Source organism: Procambarus clarkii, chromosome 14 (assembly GCF_040958095.1).
Source record: "Procambarus clarkii isolate CNS0578487 chromosome 14, FALCON_Pclarkii_2.0, whole genome shotgun sequence".
Lineage (NCBI taxonomy): Eukaryota > Metazoa > Arthropoda > Malacostraca > Decapoda > Cambaridae > Procambarus > Procambarus clarkii.
This window is the reverse complement of record NC_091163.1, coordinates 40,880,277-40,900,438: the sequence shown is the minus strand read 5'-3', so window position 1 is coordinate 40,900,438 and position 20,162 is coordinate 40,880,277. Positions and strand designations below refer to the sequence as shown.

The following is a 20,162-nucleotide window of genomic DNA, read 5'->3' as shown; positions in this document are numbered from 1 at the left end:
CCTGCACTCATACACCACTCTCATACACCTGCACTCATACACCTGCACTCACACACCTGCACTCATACACCTGCACTCATACACCTGCTCTCACACACCTGCACTCATACACCTGCACTCACACACCTGCTCTCACACACCTGCACTCATACACCTGCACTCATACACCTGCTCTCACACACCTGCACTCATACACCTGCACTCACACACCTGTTCTCACACACCTGCACTCATACACCTGCACTCATACACCTGCTCTCACACACCTGCACTCATACACATGCACTCACACACCTGCTCTCACACACCTGCACTCATACACCTGCACTCATACACCTGCTCTCACACACCTGCACTCATACACCTGCACTCACACACCTGCTCTCACACACCTGCTCTCATACACCTGCACTCACACACCTGCACTCATACACCTGCACTCATACACCTGCTCTCACACACCTGCACTCATACACCTGCACTCATACACCTGCTCTCATACACCTGCACTCATACACCTACACTCATACACCTGCACTCATACACCTGCTCTCATACACCTGCACTCATACACCTGCACTCATACACCTGCTCTCATACACCTGCACTCATACACCTGCTCTCATACACCAGCACTCATACACCTGCACTCATACACCTGCACTCACACACCTGCACTCATACACCTGCTCTCACACACCTGCACTCATACACCTGCTTTCATACACCTGCTCTCACACACCTGCACTCACACACCTGCTCTCATACACCTGCTCTCACACACCTGCTCTCATACACCTGCTCTCATACACCTGCACTCACACACCTGCTCTCATACACCTGGAGAGTGGTGAGGGAGAGTAGTGAGGGAGAGTGGTGAGGGAGAGTAGTGAGGGAGAGTGGCGAGGGAGAGTAGTGAGGGAGAGTGGTGAGGGAGAGTAGTGAGGGAGAGTGGTGAGGGAGAGTAGTGAGGGAGAGTAGTGAGGGAGAGTGGTGAGGAAGAGTGGTGAGGGAGAGTGGTGAGAGTAGTGAGGGAGAGTGGTGAGGGAGAGTGGTGAGAGTAGTGAGGGAGAGTGGTGAGGGAGAGTGGTGAGGAAGAGGGGTGAGGGAGAGTGGTGAGAGTGGTGAGGGAGAGTGGTGAGGGAGAGTGGTGAGGGAGAGTAGTGAGGGAGAGTGGTGAGGGAGAGTAGTGAGGGAGAGTAGTGAGGGAGAGTGGTGAGGGAGAGTAGTGAGGGAGAGTGGTGAGGGAAAGTGGTGAGGGAGGGTAGTGAGGGAGAGTAGTGAGGGAGAGTGGTGAGAGTAGTGAGGGAGAGTGGTGAGGGAAAGTGGTGAGGGAGGGTAGTGAGGGAGAGTAGTGAAGGAGAGTGGTGGGTGAGGGTAGTGAGGAAGAGTAGTGAGGGAGAGTGGTGAGGGAGAGTGGTGAGGGAGAGTGGGGAGGGAGAGTGGTGAGGGAGAGTGGTGAGGGAGGGTAGTGAGGGAGAGTAGTGAGGGAGAGTAGTGAGGGAGAGTGGTGAGGGAGAGTGGTGAGGGAGAGTGGTGAGGGAGAGTGGTGAGGGAGAGTAGTGAGGGAGAGTGGTGAGGGAGAGTATTGAGGGAGATTAGTGAGGGTAGTGAGGGAGAGTGGTGAGGGAGAGTGGTGAGGGAGGGTAGTGAGGGAGAGTAGTGAGGGAGAGTGGTGAGGGAGAGTATTGAGGGAGAGTAGTGAGGGTAGTGAGGGAGAGTGGTGAGGGAGAGTGGTGAGGGAGAGTAGTGAGGGAGAGTAGTGAAGGAGAGTAGTGAGGGAGAGTGGTGAGGGAGAGTGGTGAGGGAGAGTAGTGAGGGAGAGTGGTGAGGGAGAGTGGTGAGGGAGAGTGGTGAGGGAGAGTGGTGAGGGAGTGTGGTGAGGGAGAGTGGTGATGGAGAGTGGTGAGGGAGGGTAGTGAGGGAGAGTGGTGAGGGAGAGTGGTGAGGGAGAGTGGTGAGGGAGAGTAGCGAGGGAGAGTGGTGAGGGAGAGTGGTGAGGGAGAGTGGTGAGGGAGAGTAGTGAGGGAGAGTGGTGAGGGAGAGTGGTGAGGGAGAGTATTGAGGGAGAGTAGTGAGGGTAGTGAGGGAGAGTAGTGAGGGAGAGTGGTGAGGGAGAGTGGTGAGGGAGAGTGGCGAGGGAGTGTGGTGAGGGAGAGTGGTGATGGAGAGTGGTGAGGGAGAGTGGTGAGGGAGAGTAGTGAGGGAGAGTGGTGAGGGAGAGTAGTGAGGGAGAGTAGTGAGGGAGAGTAGTGAGGGAGAGTAGTGAGGGAGAGCGGTGAGGGAGAGTGGTGAGGGAGAGTAGTGAGGGAGAGTAGTGAGGGAGAGTGGTGAGGGAGAGTAGTGAGGGAGAGTGGTGAGGGAAAGTGGTGAGGGAGGGTAGTGAGGGAGAGTAGTGAGGGAGAGTGGTGAGAGTAGTGAGGGAGAGTGGTGAGGGAAAGTGGTGAGGGAGGGTAGTGAGGGAGAGTAGTGAGGGAGAGTGGTGGGTGAGGGTAGTGAGGAAGAGTAGTGAGGGAGAGTGGTGAGGGAGAGTGGTGAGGGAGAGTGGGGAGGGAGAGTGGTGAGGGAGAGTGGTGAGGGAGGGTAGTGAGGGAGAGTAGTGAGGGAGAGTAGTGAGGGAGAGTGGTGAGGGAGAGTGGTGAGGGAGAGTGGTGAGGGAGAGTGGTGAGGGAGAGTAGTGAGGGAGAGTGGTGAGGGAGAGTATTGAGGGAGAGTAGTGAGGGTAGTGAGGGAGAGTGGTGAGGGAGAGTGGTGAGGGAGGGTAGTGAGGGAGAGTAGTGAGGGAGAGTGGTGAGGGAGAGTATTGAGGGAGAGTAGTGAGGGTTGTGAGGGAGAGTGGTGAGGGAGAGTGGTGAGGGAGAGTAGTGAGGGAGAGTAGTGAAGGAGAGTAGTGAGGGAGAGTGGTGAGGGAGAGTGGTGAGGGAGAGTAGTGAGGGAGAGTGGTGAGGGAGAGTGGTGAGGGAGAGTGGTGAGGGAGAGTGGTGAGGGAGTGTGGTGAGGGAGAGTGGTGATGGAGAGTGGTGAGGGAGGGTAGTGAGGGAGAGTGGTGAGGGAGAGTAATGAGGGAGAGTGGTGAGGGAGAGTGGTGAGGGAGAGTAGCGAGGGAGAGTGGTGAGGGAGAGTGGTGAGGGAGAGTGGTGAGGGAGAGTAGTGAGGGAGAGTGGTGAGGGAGAGTATTGAGGGAGAGTAGTGAGGGTAGTGAGGGAGAGTAGTGAGGGAGAGTGGTGAGGGAGAGTGGTGAGGGAGAGTGGTGAGGGAGTGTGGTGAGGGAGAGTGGTGATGGAGAGTGGTGAGGGAGAGTAGTGAGGGAGAGTGGTGAGGGAGAGTAGTGAGGGAGAGTGGTGAGGGAGAGTAGTGAGGGAGAGTAGTGAGGGAGAGTAGTGAGGGAGAGTAGTGAGGGAGAGCGGTGAGGGAGAGTGGTGAGGGAGAGTAGTGAGGGAGAGTGGTGAGCAAGAGTAGTGAGGGAGAGTAGTGAGGGAGAGTAGTGAGGGAGAGTAGTGAGGGAGAGTGGTGAGGGAGAGTAGTGAGGGAGAGTGGTGAGCAAGAGTAGTGAGGGAGAGTGGTGAGGGAGAGTGGTGAGGGAGAGTAGTGAGGAAGAGTAGTGAGGGTAGTGAGGGAGAGTGGTGGAGGAGAGTGGTGAGTGGTGAGGGAGAGTAGTGAGGGAGAGTGGTGAGGGAGAGTGGTGAGGGAGAGTGGTGAGTGGTGAGGGAGAGTAGGGAGGGAGAGTGGTGAGGGTAGTGAGGGAGAGTAGTGAGGGAGAGTAGTGAGGGAGAGTAGTGAGGGTAGTGAGAGAGAGTGGTGAGTGGTGAGGGAGAGTAGTGAGGGAGAGTAGTGAGGGAGAGTAGTGAGGGAGAGTAGTGAGGGAGAGTAGTGAGGGAGAGTGGTGAGGGAGTGTAGTGAGGGAGAGTAGTGAGGGAGAGGAGTGAGGGTAGTGAGGGAGAGTGGTGAGGGAGAGTGGTGAGGGAGAGTGGTGAGGGAGAGTGGTGAGGGAGAGTTGTGAGGGAGAGTAGTGAGGGAGAGTAGTGAGGGAGAGTGGTGAGGGAGTGTAGTGAGGGAGAGTAGTGAGGGAGAGGAGTGAGGGTAGTGAGGGAGAGTGGTGAGGGAGAGTGGTGAGGGAGAGTTGTGAGGGAGAGTAGTGAGGGTAGTGAGGGAGAGTGGTGAGGGAGAGTAGGGAGGGAGAGTGGTGAGGGAGAGTGGTGAGGGAGAGTAGTGAGGGAGAGTAGTGAGGGAGAGTAGTGAGTGAGAGTGGTGGTGAGGGAGAGTAGTGAGGGAGAGTAGTGAGGGATAGTAGTGAGGGAGAGTAGTGAGGGAAAGTGGTGAGGGAGAGTAGTGAGGGAGAGTAGTGAGGGAGAGTAGTGAGGGTAGTGAGGGAGAGTGGTGAGTGGTGAGGGAGAGTAGTGAGGGAGAGTAGTGAGGGAGTGTAGTGAGGGAGAGTGGTGAGGGAGTGTAGTGAGGAAGAGTAGTGAGGGAGAGGAGTGAGGGTAGTGAGGGAGAGTGGTGAGGGAGAGTGGTGAGGGAGAGTAGTGAGGGAGAGTAGTGAGGGAGAGTGGTGAGGGAGAGTAGGGAGGGAGAGTGGTGAGGGAGAGTGGTGAGGGAGAGTAGTGAGGGAGAGTAGTGAGGGAGAGTAGTGAGGGAGAGTGGTGAGGGAGAGTGGTGGTGAGGGAGAGTAGTGAGGGAGAGTAGTGAGGGAGAGTAGTGAGGGAGAGTAGTGAGGGTAGTGAGGGAGAGTGGTGAGGGAGAGTAGTGAGGGAGAGTTGTGAGGGAGAGTAGTGAGGGTAGTGAGGGAGAGTGGTGAGGGAGAGTGGTGAGGGAGAGTAGTGAGGGAGAGTGGTGAGGGAGAGTAGTGAGGGAGAGTAGTGAGGGAGAGTGGTGAGGGAGAGTAGTGAGGGAGAGTAGTGAGGGAGAGTGGTGAGGGAGAGTAGTGAGGGAGAGTAGTGAGGGAGAGTGGTGAGGGAGAGTAGTGAGGGAGAGTAGTGAGGGAGAGTGGTGAGGGAGAGTAGTGAGGGAGAGTAGTGAGGGAGAGTAGTGAGGGAGAGTAGTGAGGGAGAGTAGTGAGGGAGCGCCCTCACCACCACATCACTCACCAAAATACTTAACCTTTGCGCCACGGAGACCCCACCAAGGTCAGCCCTCCGGGGCCACACTCACACACACCCTGGCCCAGGGTTCGACTCCCGGGTACATCAACACACCTCTCCACCCTTCCCTACACCTGCCACCTCGCGTCACACACCTGTCAATACCTGTGACTCAGAGAACTATTGTGGGTCGCGTCATGGAGGCAGACTCACGGAGCCTTGAATGAGGTGCACAGGCTTCCTGTCCCAACTATGAGGAATGAAAACAAATGAGGAAAAAACAAAGATGAGGGCGAGGCCCTCACAAACTACCAGAGCTGATCACCTCATTCAACTCAACCATAACTGCCAATTACACCTCAACCATAACTACCAATTACAGCTCACAAACCATCCTGGTTGCTCTCCAGGGCACAAAGTCTGGGTAGGTCGCTATGGAGAAGCTGTTACCCATGCAGCAGGTCCCTCGCTCTCCACGTCGCTGAAATTATCTAATGGAAAGGCAAATGCCAATACACTTGGTGCCATCTAGGAACATATAATCTCCTAACACAACCAGATCATCACCAGAGAGATCCTAACAAGCAACACAGATATTATCGATAGATACAGCGATAGCAGGCGACTCGACATCAGCGAGGCACTACACATCAAAAAGTCAACACCAGCAATCAACAGCCAATTAACACATAATTACATTCTATCCACTTCATGACCCCAAATCAACACAGAAGCTAGAAGACAAGATACACAATAATTCATGTTCTAACTACATAAAATTATCTTCACCTAATAATTATCCATTGGTTTGTGTTCTATCACCTCACTCAAAAACAAATATAAGCCTGAAACTGAGTACATGAAAATCTGTCTTTGAAAATGTGAGAAGTCTCTTGCGAAACGCTTTTAGCGTCAGAAAATAAATAAAAATGTGAAAATGAACTTTGGACAGTTAACTTTTCAGTTACCTTCGACAGTGAAGAAAAACGTATGAAATGTTGAGAAGATTCGTGTTAGAATCATTAATCTTACTCTTTCTGTCATATTTAACAATATATGTTTACAAGAAACACTGCTTTCAAAATATATTATATATATATATATATATATATATATATATATATATATATATATATATATATATATATATATATATATATATATATATATATATATATATATATATATATATATATATATATATATATAATGCGTGTGTGTGTATGTGGGTGTGTATGTGTGTGTGTGTGGGTGTGTGTGTGTGTGTGTGTGTGTATGTGTGTGTGTGTGGGTGTGTGTGTGTGTGTGTGTGTGTGTGTGTGTGTGTGTGTGTGTGTGTGTGTGTGGGTACGTGCGTGTGGGTGCGTGTGCGAGTGTGTGGGTACGTGCGTGTGGGTGCGTGTGCGTGTGGTTACATGCGTGCGTGTGTGTGAGTGGGTACGTGCGTGTGGGTGCGTGCGTGTGTAGAGAGGAGGGAGGGGGGGGGGAGATGAGATTAGAGAGGAAGGAGGCGTCCTCTCAAGGTCTTCCAACCAAGGATAAGCCTACACCCACGTGGTCACCCGTCCACTTACTGGCCAGAACCGCACCTTAAAGTACTGCTTCTGTTCCTTCCTCGCCCCAGTGAAGATGACGAGACATACAGAGAACATTCCTGCTATAACCTTAAACCTAAATCCTTAGCTCACGAAAATCATTTTGAGGCAATGAAGTTGTCTCGAACGCCGGACCTGGATATTCCCAGACACCATAGGCCCGAGTGGGGTCGGGTTAGCTGTAAAAACCCAGCTTCGGCATCGGGTTCGAGGGCTTTGTAATTTTTATTTGCATTAATTTGTGATTTGCATTAAAGCTGATTGAATAGTATTTCTATTAAAAATATTTTACAATTTATTAAGAAAAAATCTTATTTTTGAGAAATTTTGTGACAAATGTAAATAAATTCTTCATTTTCCTTATAGAATATGTTTTGTAAACACAGTTACCACTGCCAGGGCTGTTTCTAACTAATAATTATAGTAATTGACTTCTATAATTGTATAGAAGCTATAGAGGAGGCTGCAGATGCCAAAATGGCCCCACACATATGGTAGCTTCGCTATATACATCAAACCGGACGAGAAGAGCTGATGGGCTGGTCCTGATATGTGACACGGAACCACACACACACCAGCTGTGTTGATGATTACAAACGCGGATTGGTAACGGTAGTTTGTGGGAACAGTAGTTTGTGGGAATGGCTGTTTGTGGGAATGGTAGTTTGTGGGAATGGTAGTTTGTGGGAATGGTAGTTTGTGGGAATGGCTGTTTGTGGGAATGGTAGTTTGTGGGAATGGTAGTTTGTGGGAATGGCTGTTTGTGGGAATGGTAGTTTGTGGGAATGGTAGTTTGTGGGAATGGCTGTTTGTGGGAATGGTACTTTGTGGGAATGGTAGTTAGTGGGAATGGTAGTTAGTGGGAATGGTTGTTTGTGGGAATGGTAGTTAGTGGGAATGGTAGTTAGTGGGAATGGTTGTTTGTGGGAATGGTAGTTAGTGGGAATGGTAGTTAGTGGGAATGGTTGTTTGTGGGAATGGTAGTTAGTGGGAATGGTAGTTAGTGGGAATGGTTGTTTGTGGGAATGGTAGTTAGTGGGAATGGTAGTTAGTGGGAATGGTTGTTTGTGGGAATGGCTGTTTGTGGGAATGGTAGTTTGTGGGAATGGTAGTTAGTGGGAATGGTAGTTTGTGGGAATGGCTGTTTGTGGGAATGGTAGTTTGTGGGAATGGTAGTTTGTGGGAATGGCTGTTTGTGGGAATGGTAGTTTGTGGGAATGGCTGTTTGTGGGAATGGTAGTTAGTGGGAATGGTAGTTAGTGGGAATGGTAGTTTGTGGGAATGGTAGTTTGTGGGAATGGTAGTTTGTGGGAATGGTAGTTAGTGGGAATGGTAGTTAGTGGGAATGGTAGTTTGTGGGAATGGTAGTTTGTGGGAATGGTAGGTAGTGGGAATGGTAGTTTGTGGGAATGGTAGTTTGTGGGAATGGTAGTTAGTGGGAATGGTAGTTAGTGGGAATGGTTGTTTGTGGGAATGGTAGTTAGTGGGAATGGTAGTTAGTGGGAATGGTAGTTTGTGGGAATGGTAGTTTGTGGGAATGGTTGTTTGTGGGAATGGTAGTTTGTGGGAATGGTAGTTTGTGGGAATGGTAGTTAGTGGGAATGGTAGTTAGTGGGAATGGTAGTTTATGGGAATGGTAGTTTGTGGGAATGGTAGTTTGTGGGAATGGTAGTTTGTGGGAATGGTAGTTTGTGGGAATGGTTGTTTGTGGGAATGGTAGTTTGTGGGAATGGTAGTTTGTGGGAATAGTAGTTTGTGGGAATGGTAGTTTGTGGGAATGGTAGTTAGTGGGAATGGTAGTTAGTGGGAATGGTAGTTAGTGGGAATGGTAGTTTGTGGGAATGGTAGTTTGTGGGAATGGTAGTTAGTGGGAATGGTAGTTTGTGGGAATGGTAGTTTGTGGGAATGGTAGTTTGTGGGAATGGTAGTTAGTGGGAATGGTTGGTAGTGGGAATGGTAGTTTGTGGGAATGGTAGTTTGTGGGAATGACAGCTGGCGCGGATGGTAGTTGAGTGGTAGGGTAGTTAGTAGTCTGAGGTGGTAGTGGCCGTGTCCTCGTGTGATAACTCCAGTCACAAGCCAATTACACATTCGTCCTCGTTAGCCGCCATCTTGTCCCTCTGAGTGGCTCCTGGCACCTGATGGGCCACGTGACGGTCACCTGATGGGCCACGTGACGCCCACCTAATGGGCCGCGTGACGGTCACCTGATGGGCCGCGTGACGGTCACCTGATGGGCCACGTGACGGTCACCTGATGGACCGCGTGACGGTCACCTGATGGCCCACGTGACGGTCACCTGATGGGCCGCGTGACGGTCACCTGATGGACCGCGTGACGGTCACCTGATGGGCCGCGTGACGGTCACCTGATGGGCCGCGTGACGGTCACTTGATGGCCCACGTGACGGTCACCTGATGGACCGCGTGACGGTCACCTGATGGACCGCGTGACGCCCACCTGATGGGCCGCGTGACGGTCACCTGATGGACCACGTGACGGTCACCTGATGGGCCACGTGACGGTCACCTGATGGACCGCATGACGGTCACCTGATGGCCCACGTGACGGTCACCTGATGGGCCGCGTGACGGTCACCTGATGGACCGCGTGACGGTCACCTGATGGACCGCGTGACGGTCACCTGATGGGCCGCGTGACGGTCACCTGATGGGCCGCGTGACGGTCACCTGATGGGCCGCGTGACGGTCACTTGATGGCCCACGTGACGGTCACCTGATGGGCCACGTGACGGTCACCTGATGGGCCGCGTGACGGTCACCTGATGGACCACGTGACGGTCACCTGATGGGCCGCGTGACGGTCACCTGATGGACCACGTGACGCCCACCTAATGGGCCGCGTGACGGTCACCTGATGGGCCGCGTGACGGTCACCTGATGGGCCGCGTGACGGTCACCTGATGGACCACGTGACGGGCACCTGTAACGTTACAACCTCGGGTGAGGGTGTGGGTGGAGGGTGTGGGTGGTGGGTGTGGGTGGAGGGTGTGGGTGGTGGGTGTGGGTGGAGGGTGTGGGTGGTGGGTGTGGGTGGAGGGTGTGGGTGGTGGGTGTGGGTGGAGGGTGTGGGTGGTGGGTGTGGGTGGAGGGTGTGGGTGGAGGGTGTAGGTGGTGGTTGTGGGTGGAGGGTGTGGGTGGAGGGTGTGGGTGTGGGTGGAGGGTGTGGGTGAGGGTGGAGGGTGTGGGTGGTGGGTGCGGGTGGGTGGTGTGGGTGGAGGGTGTGGGTGGAGGGTGTGGGTGGTGGGTGTGGGTGGAGGGTGTGGGTGTGGGTGGAGGGTGTGGGTGGAGGGTGTGGGTGGTGGGTGTGGGTGGAGGGTGTGGGTGGTGGGTGTGGGTGGAGGGTGTGGGTGGAGGGTGTGGGTGGAGGGTGTGGGTGGTGGGTGTGGGTGGAGGGTGTGGGTGGTGGGTGTGGGTGGAGGGTGTATGTGGAGGGTGTGGGTGGTGGTTGTGGGTGGAGGGTGTGGGTGGAGGGTGTGGGTGTGGGTGAGGGTGGAGGGTGTGGTTGGAGGGTGTGGGTGGAGGGTGTGGGTGGAGGGTGTGGGTGGAGGGTGTAGGTGGAGGGTGTGGGTGGTGGGTGTGGGTGGTGGGTGTGGGTGGAGGGTGTGGGTGGTGGGTGAGGGTTCAGGGTGAGGGTGGAGGGTGAGGGTGGAGGGTGTGGGTGGTGGGTGAGGGTGGAGGGTGAGGGTGTGGGTGGAGGGTGTGGTTGGAGGGTGTGGTTGGAGGTTGTGGGTGGAGGGTGTGGGTGGAGGGTGAGGGTGGTGGGTGTGGGTGGAGGGTGTGGGTGGAGGGTGAGGGTGGAGGGTGTGGGTGGAGGGTGTGGGTGGTGGGTGAGGGTGGAGGGTGAGGGTGGAGGGTGTGGGTGGAGGGTGAGGGTGGAGGGTGAGGGTGGAGGGTGTGGGTGGAGGGTGAGGGTGGAGGCAGCAGCACCCACCCCACCCCACAATATCAGAGTCTTAGCCAGGCAGGATATAAGAGACCTCAGCGGGTGCTGTCATTCTGGCCCAGACCCTCATCAACCCTACCATCAATATTTGCTCCTCCTCATCTCTTGTGTTTACCTCGTGGGTGTGTGGGTGTGTGCAGGTGTGTGAGGGTGTGTTGGGGTGTGGGTGGGTGTGTGCAGGTGTGTGAGGGTGTGTGAGGGTGTGTGTGGGTGTGTGCAGGTGTGTGAGGGTGTGTGAGGGTGTGTGAGGGTGTGTGCAGGTGTGTGAGGGTGTGTGCAGGTGTGTGAGGGTGTGTGCAGGTGTGTGAGGGTGTGTTGGGGTGAGGGTGTGTTGGTTAGGGTGTGTGAGGGTGTAGGTGGCTGGTGGTTGAGGTGTAACTCCTGGCCCCCGCCTCTCTCCCTTCAAGAAGCCAGTCTTCACCTAAACACCTTCACTTTTCTCTATCACTTTACCCATGTTTTCCTTACTAAAATGTAAAGTTTTTATTTGTTAATATTAGGACGATTAAATAATCAATAAATTACAAAATATTTCTTGAATAAAATATATCATGTTTTTAGTCACTTTAGAAACATGAAAAATCTTTAAAATGTTGAATCTTTAGACTATAAACAAATAATTTTGTCATGTGTTTGACTTCTTCACATCTGGCTTCAACACATCTGACTTCAACACATCTGGCTTCAACACATCTGACTTCAACACACCTGGCTTCAACACATCTGACTTCAACACACCTGGCTTCAACACATCTGGCTTCAACACTCCTGGCTTCGACACTCCTGGCTTCAACACACCTGGCTTCAACACTCGTGGCTTCGACACACCTGGCTTCAACACACCTGGCTTCAACACTCGTGGCTTCAACACACCTGGCTTCAACACACCTGGCTTCAACACACCTGGCTTCAACACACCTGGCTTCAACACATTTGGCTTCAACACACCTGGCTACAACACTCCTGGCTTCAACACACCTGGACTCAACACATCTGGCTTCAACACACCTGGCTACAACACTCCTGGCTTCAACACACCTGGCTTCAACACATCTGGCTTCAACACACCTGGCTTCAACACTCCTGGCTTCAACACACCTGGCTTCAACACTCCTGGCTTCAACACACCTGGCTTCAACAATCCTGGCTTCAAAACACCTGGCTTCAAAACACCTGGCTTCAACACACCTGGCTTCAACACACCTGGCTTCAACACTCCTGGCTTCAACACACCTGGCTTCAACACACCTGGCTTCAACACACCTGGCTTCAACACACCTGGCTTCAACACTCCTGGCTTCAACACACCTGGCTTCAACACACCTGGCTTCAACACATCTGGCTTCAACACACCTGGCTACAACACTCCTGGCTTCAACACACCTGGACTCAACACATCTGGCTTCAACACACCTGGCTACAACACTCCTGGCTTCAACACACCTGGCTTCAACACATCTGGCTTCAACACACCTGGCTTCAACACTCCTGGCTTCAACACACCTGGCTTCAACAATCCTGGCTTCAACAATCCTGGCTTCAACACACCTGGCTTCAACACATTTGGCTTCAATACACCTGGCTTCAACACTCCTGGCTTTGACACTCCTGGCTTCAACACATCTGGCTTCAACACTCCTGGCTTCAACACACCTGGCTTCAACACATCTGGCTACAACACACCTGGCTTCAACACATCTGGCTTCAACACACCTGGCTACAACACAACTGGCTTCAACACATCTGGCTACAACACACCTGGCTTCAACACATCTGGCTTCAAAACACCTGGCTACAACACACCTGGCTTCGACACATCTGGCTACAACACACCTGGCTTCAATACACCTGGCTTCAACACACCTGGCTACAATACACCTGGCTTCAACACATCTGGCTACAACACACCTGGCTTCAACACATCTGGCTTCAACACACCTGGCTACAACACACCTGACTTCAACACATCTGGCTACAACACACCTGGCTTCAACACACCTGGCTACAACACACCTGGCTTCAACACATCTGGCTACAACACACCTGGCTTCAACACATCTGGCTTCATCACACCTGGCTACAACACACCTGGCTTCAACACATCTGGCTATAACACACCTGGCTTCAACACACCTGGCTACAACACACCTGGCTTCAACACATCTGGCTACAACACACCTGGCTTCAACACATCTGGCTTCAACACATCTGGCTACAACACACCTGGCTTCAATGCACCTGGCTTCAACACACCTGGCTACAACACACCTGGCTTCAACACATCTGGCTACAACACACCTGGCTTCAATACACCTGGCTTCAACACACCTGGCTACAACACTCCTGGCTTCAACACACCTGGCTACAACACACCTGGCTTCAACACATCTGGCTTCAACACACCTGGCTTCAACACATCTGGCTTTAACACATCTTGCTTCAATACGCCTGGCTACAACACACATGGCTTCAACACACCTGGCTACAACACACCTGGCTTCAACACACCTGGCTTCAAACACATCTGACCTCAACACACCTGGCTTCAACACACATGGCTACAACACACCTGACCTCAACACACCTGGCTTCAACACATCTGGTTTCAACACTCCTGGCTTCAACACACCTGGCTTCAACACACCTGGCTTCAACACACCTAGCTTCAACACACCTGGCTTCAACACACATGGCTACAACACATCTGGCTTCAACACACCTGACTTCAACACTCCTGGCTACAACACACATGGCTTCAACACACCTGGCTACAACACACCTGGCTTCAACACACCTGGCTTCAAACACACCTGGCTTCAACACACATGGCTACAACGCACCTGACCTCAACACACCTGGCTTCAACACACATGGCTACAACACACCTGGCTTCAACACACCTGGCTTCAACACACCTGACTTCAACACACCTGACTTCAACACACCTGGCTTCAACACACCTGGCTTCAACACACCTGGCTTCAACACACCTGACTTCAACACACCTGACTTCAACACACCTGGCTTCAACACACCTGGCTTCAACACACCTGGCTTCAACACACCTGGCTTCAACACACCTGACTTCAACACACCTGACTTTAACACACCTGGCTTCAACACATATGGCTACAACACACCTGGCTTCAACACACCTGGCTTCAACACACCTGACTTCAACACACCTGGCTTCAACACACCTGACTTCAACACATCTGGCTTCAACACACCTGGCTTCAACACACCTGGCTACAACACACCTGGCTTCAACACACCTGGCTTCAACACATCTTGCTTCAACACACCTGACTTCAACACACCTGGCTTCAACACACCTGGCTTCAACACTCTTGGCTTCAACACAACTGGCTTCAACACACCTGACTTCAACACATCTGGCTTCAACACACCTGGCTTCAACACACCTGGCTACAACACACCTGGCTTCAACACATCTTGCTTCAACACACCTGGCTTCAACACATCTTGGTTCAACACACCTGACTTCAACACACCTGGCTTCAACACACCTGGCTTCAACACATCTGGCTTCAACACACCTGGCTACAACACACCTGGCTTCAACACATCTGGCTTCAACACATCTGGCTTCAACACACCTGGCTTCAACACACCTGACCTCGACACACCTGACTTCAACACACCTGACCTCGACACACCTGACTTCAACACACCTGGCTTCAACACACCTGGCTTCAACACACCTGACCTCAACACATCTGGCTTCAACACACCTGGCTAGAACAGTATACCCGGATCTCTTAACCGAAGGCCCTCATATCCGGCCACGTCCCCCCGGACAGTGCCCAAACGTGCTCACAAAAAGCCTCGAACGAGCACACACACACTTGCCCAACTTTTTACCGGGAAGTAAAAGTAGAGGCTGCCTACAGCCAGGAGGAGGTGCGTGGCATGGCTGGCCGGCGTACCTGGCGTCTGTGGCACACCTTGGGCCCAGGGTCGAGCCCCACCACCACTATTACACTGGGTCTTGACCAAGATTTCGTCAGAGAATTGTGGTAGTGAGTTGTGGTGGCTCGCAGCTGTGGTGGCTGGCAGCTGTGGCGAGGAGACGCTGTAATAGTACACCGCTGCCCAGATGTCTCAGTCTGGGACACACACACTCACACTCACACACCCACACACTCACACACCAAGGGGGGGAGGGGGCATCAACCACCCAGCTGTTTGTTTACGTACACAATTGGCTGACAGGCAGTGAGGTGTTTCTAAGAGTCTCTCTCTCTCAGGTCTTCTCAAACCTGTTACTAAAAGCAGGGAAGGAAGGGAGGGAGGGGACATGATCACCATATTCACGATACTAGGAATGTGTGTGTGTGTGTGTATGTGTGTACGTATCATGATGTACTTGCAGGGTTGAGCTAGGCTCCTGGCCCCGCCTTCCCAACGTTCGTAGATTAAGGCAATGACTCATTTCTCACCCTTATACGATATTTATATTTAAAACTTTGAATCAAATTAGATTCAACAACTTGTACGTGTGACCTGTTCCACTGATGGCTCTGACGCTGGGAACGTTCTTCCTGACGTCTCAGTGACGCATTTGCGTCTCCAGTGACCATCTGTGACCCGTCGTTCTGCTGTTCCTGGCTTTGAACAATGCTGCTGTGTCTGCTTGGTTAATTTCCTTTAGAATCTTGTATGTTATTATCATGTCCCCCCCCTATCTCTCCTTCTCACCAGTGGGAGTGTAATTACCTAAGTGTAGTTACAGGATGAGAGCTACGCTCGTGGTGTCCCGTCTTCCCAGCACTCTTTGTCATATATAACGCTTTGAAACTACTGACGGTCTTGGCCTCCACCACCTTCTCACTTAACTTGTTCCAACCGTCTACCACTCTATTTGTGAAAGTGAATTTTCTTATATTTCTTCGGCATCTGTGTTTAGCTAGTTTATATCTATGACCTCTTGTTCTTAAAGTTCCAGGTCTCAGGAAATCTTCCCTATCAATTTTATCAATTCCTGTTACTATTTTGTATGTAGTGATCATATCACCCCTTTTTCTTCTGTCTTCTAGTTTTGGCATATTTAATGCCTCTAAACTCTCCTCGTAGCTCTTGCCCTTCAGTTCTGGGAGCCACTTAGTAGCATGTCTTTGCACCTTTTCCAGTTTGTTGATGTGCTTCTTAAGATATGGGCACCACACAACAGCTGCATATTCTAGCTTTGGCCTAACAAAAGTCGTGAACAATTTCTTTAGTATATCGCCATCCATGTATTTAAAAGCAATTCTGAAGTTAGAAAGCGTGGCATAGGCTCCTCGCACAATATTCTTTATGTGGTCCTCAGGTGATAGTTTTCTATCTAGAACCACCCCTAGATCTCTTTCTTTATCAGAATTCTTTAAAGATTTCTCACATAATATATAGGTTGTGTGGGGTCTATGTTCTCCTATTCCACATTCCATAACATGGCATTTATTAACATTAAATTCCATTTGCCAAGTGGCGCTCCATGTACTTATTTTGTCCAGGTCTTCTTGAAGGGCATGACAATCATCTAAGTTTCTTATCCTTCCTATTATCTTAGCATCATCAGCAAACATGTTCATATAATTCTGTATACCAACTGGTAGATCATTTATGTACACAATAAACATCACTGGTGCAAGAACTGAACCCTGTGGTACTCCACTTGTGACATTTCTCCAGTCCGATACATTGCCTCTGATTACTGCCCTCATTTTTCTATCAGTCAGAAAATTTTTCATCCATTTTAGAAGCTTACCTGTCACCCCTCCAATATTTTCCAGTTTCCAGAACAACCTCTTATGTGGAACTCTGTCGAAAGCCTTTTTTAGGTCCAGATAGATGCAGTCAACCTAACCATCTCTTTCCTGTAATATCTCTGTGGCTCGATCATAGAAACTGAGTAAATTCGATACACAGGATCTTCCAGATCGAAAACCATATTATCTGTGTGATATTATATCATTTCTCTCCAGGTGTTCTACCCATTTAGTTTTGATTAGTTTTTCCAATATTTTGACTATTACACTTGTCAATGATACAGGTCTATAATTAAGGGGGTCTTCCCTGCTGCCACTTTTGTAGATTGGAACTATGTTAGCCTTTTCCACACATCAGCTACAACTCCTGTACTCAGGAATGCCGGAAAGATCAGGTGAAAAAAAGATTACCATATCACATAATGGCCTCAGGAACTGAACTCCATAATTCATTTAGCTGAGCAAGTTACAGTCTTGATAAGCTAGTTAAACGGTTTAACACTAAATTAAAAAAATGAGTCTTGATTCCTTGTGTGTGTGTGTGTGTGTGTGTGTGTGTGTGTGTGTGTGTGTGTGTGTGTGTGTGTGTGTGTGTGTGTGTGTGTGTGTGTGTGTGTGTGTGTGTGTGTGTGAACATATCAGTTTCTGTGAGTATGTATGTGTTTACATGTATGAGTATGTATATGATTATATGTGGGTGTATGTGAGCTCATATTAATGTGTGTGTATATGCATTGAGTGTGTGCGTGTGTGTACGTATGGGTGTATGAGTCTATATGTGGGTGTATTTATATGATTCTGTAAGTGAATGAGTTAGAACCTGTGTATATAATACATGAGTGCATATTGTTTATGTATGAGTGTATGCATGTATATATTGAGTGTATTACGTATGAGTGTGCATATGAATACCTATGTGAGAATGTATATATATATATGTCGACACTTATGACGGTCAATGTATGTGTGAGTGTATATATATAGTGAATTTTAAAATGAATTTATGTGTGTATATGTGAGTACTTATGAGTGTCTATGTGTGTATATGTGAGTACTTATGAGTGTCTATGTATGCTGCAGTGTGTATATATATGTATGATTGTATATGTGAGTAGTGTAAAAGCATACACAACTGTTAGCTGTATACAAGGCCTACAAGTGCCTCGTTAACGGAGTCAAGGTTACCATCTACTCTCCATGCGCCACTCCGTAAAAAAGTCAACGGATTAGTCTAGTCAGAAACGTAAAAAAATGAACGGTTTTGGTTAACCAGAAACGTGATGAAAGTAACAGTTTAATGTTAACTAAAACACCATAATTTTAACTAATTTCTCGATTTCAAATGTGGATACTCACTCAACATGACCAACATACCCAGTACACACTCAACATGACCAACATAGTACTCACTCAACATGACCAACATACCCAGTACTCACTCAACATGACCAACATAGTACACACTCAACATGACCAACATACCCAGTACACACTCAACATGACCAACATACCCAGTACTCAACATGACCAACATAACCAGTACACACTCAACATGACCAACATAACCAGTACACACTCAACATGACCAACATAACCAGTACACACTCAACATGACCAACATAACCAGTACACACTCAACATGACCAACATAACCAGTACACACTCAACATGACCAACATAACCAGTACACACTCAACATGACCAACATACCCAGTACTCACTCAACATGACCAACATACCCAGTACTCACTCAACATGACCAACATAACCAGTACACACTCAACATGACCAACATACCCAGTACACACTCAACATGACCAACATACCCAGTACTCACTCAACATGACCAACATACCCAGTACTCACTCAACATGACCAACATAACCAGTACTCACTCAACATGACCAACATACCCAGTACTTACTCAACATGACCAACATACCCAGTACACACTCAACATGACCAACATAACCAGTACACACTCAACATGACCAACATAACCAGTACACACTCAACATGACCAACATACCCAGTACACGCTCAACATGACCAACATACCCAGTACTCACTCAACATGACCAACATAACCAGTACACACTCAACATGACCAACATAACCAGTACACACTCAACATGACCAACATAACCAGTACACACTCAACATGACCAACATACCCAGTACACACTCAACATGACCAACATACCCAGTACTCACTCAACATGACCAACATAACCAGTACACACTCAACATGACCAACATAACCAGTACACACTCAACATGACCAACATACCCAGTACTCACTCAACATGACCAACATAGTACACACTCAACATGACCAACATAGTACACACTCAACATGACCAACATAGTACACACTCAACATGACCAACATACCCAGTACACACTCAACATGACCAACATAGTACTCACTCAACATGACCAACATACCCAGTACTCACTCAACATGACCAACATAGTACACACTCAACATGACCAACATAACCAGTACTCACTCAACATGACCAACATAACCAGTACACACTCAACATGACCAACATAGTACACACTCAACATGACCAACATAACCAGTACAAACTCAACATGACCAACATAGTACACACTCAACATGACCAACATACCCAGTACACACTCAACATGACCAACATACCCAGTACACACTCAACATGACCAACATAACCAGTACACACTCACCATGACCAACATAACCAGTACACACTCAACATGACCAACATAGTACTCACTCAACATGACCAACATAACCAGTACTCACTCAACATGACCAACATAACCAGTACTCACTCAACATGACCAACATAACCAGTACTCACTCAACATGACCAACATAACCAGTACTCACTCAACATGACCAACATAACCAGTACACACTCAACATGACCAACATAGTACACGCTCAACATGACCAACATAACCAGTACACACTCAACATGACCAACATAACCAGTACACACTCAACATGACCAACATAACCAGTACTCACTCAACATGACCAACATAACCAGTACACACTCAACATGACCAACATACCCAGTACACACTCAACATGACCAACATAACCAGTACTCACTCAACATGACCAACATAGTACTCACTCAACATGACCAACATAGTACTCACTCAACATGACCAACATAGTACACACTCAACATGACCAACATGACCAACATGACCAGTACACACTCAACATGACCAACATACCCAGTACTCACTCAACATGACCAACATAGTACACACTCAACATGACCAACATAACCAGTACACACTCAACATGACCAACATAGTACACACTCAACATGACCAACATAGTACACACTCAACATGACCAACATAACCAGTACTCACTCAACATGACCAACGTAACCAGTACACACTCAACATGACCAACATAGTACACACTCAACATGACCAACATAACCAGTACTCACTCAACATGACCAACATAGTACACACTCAACATGACCAACATAACCAGTACACACTCAACATGACCAACATAGTACACACTCAACATGACCAACATAGTACTCACTCAACATGACCAACATAACCAGTACTCACTCAACATGACCAACATAGTACACACTCAACATGACCAACATAGTACACACTCAACATGACCAACATAGTACACACTCAACATGACCAACATAGTACACACTCAACATGACCAACATAGTACACACTCAACATGACCAACATAGTACACACTCAAC

At 49.5% G+C, this 20,162-nt stretch overlaps 2 protein-coding genes across 2 annotated transcripts in view; both read left to right on the top strand.

Annotated features, from left to right (window-relative positions):
• The window catches only part of LOC123770780 (uncharacterized), a 191,732-nt gene that overhangs the window by 106,051 nt on the left and 65,519 nt on the right, over positions 1–20,162 (top strand). The window lies entirely within an intron of this gene.
• Positions 13,389–14,402, top strand: LOC123772710 (uncharacterized PPE family protein PPE24-like). Its single transcript, XM_045766054.2, has one exon. It carries the CDS (start codon positions 13,389–13,391, stop codon positions 14,400–14,402), a length of 1,014 nt encoding a protein of 337 aa, XP_045622010.2.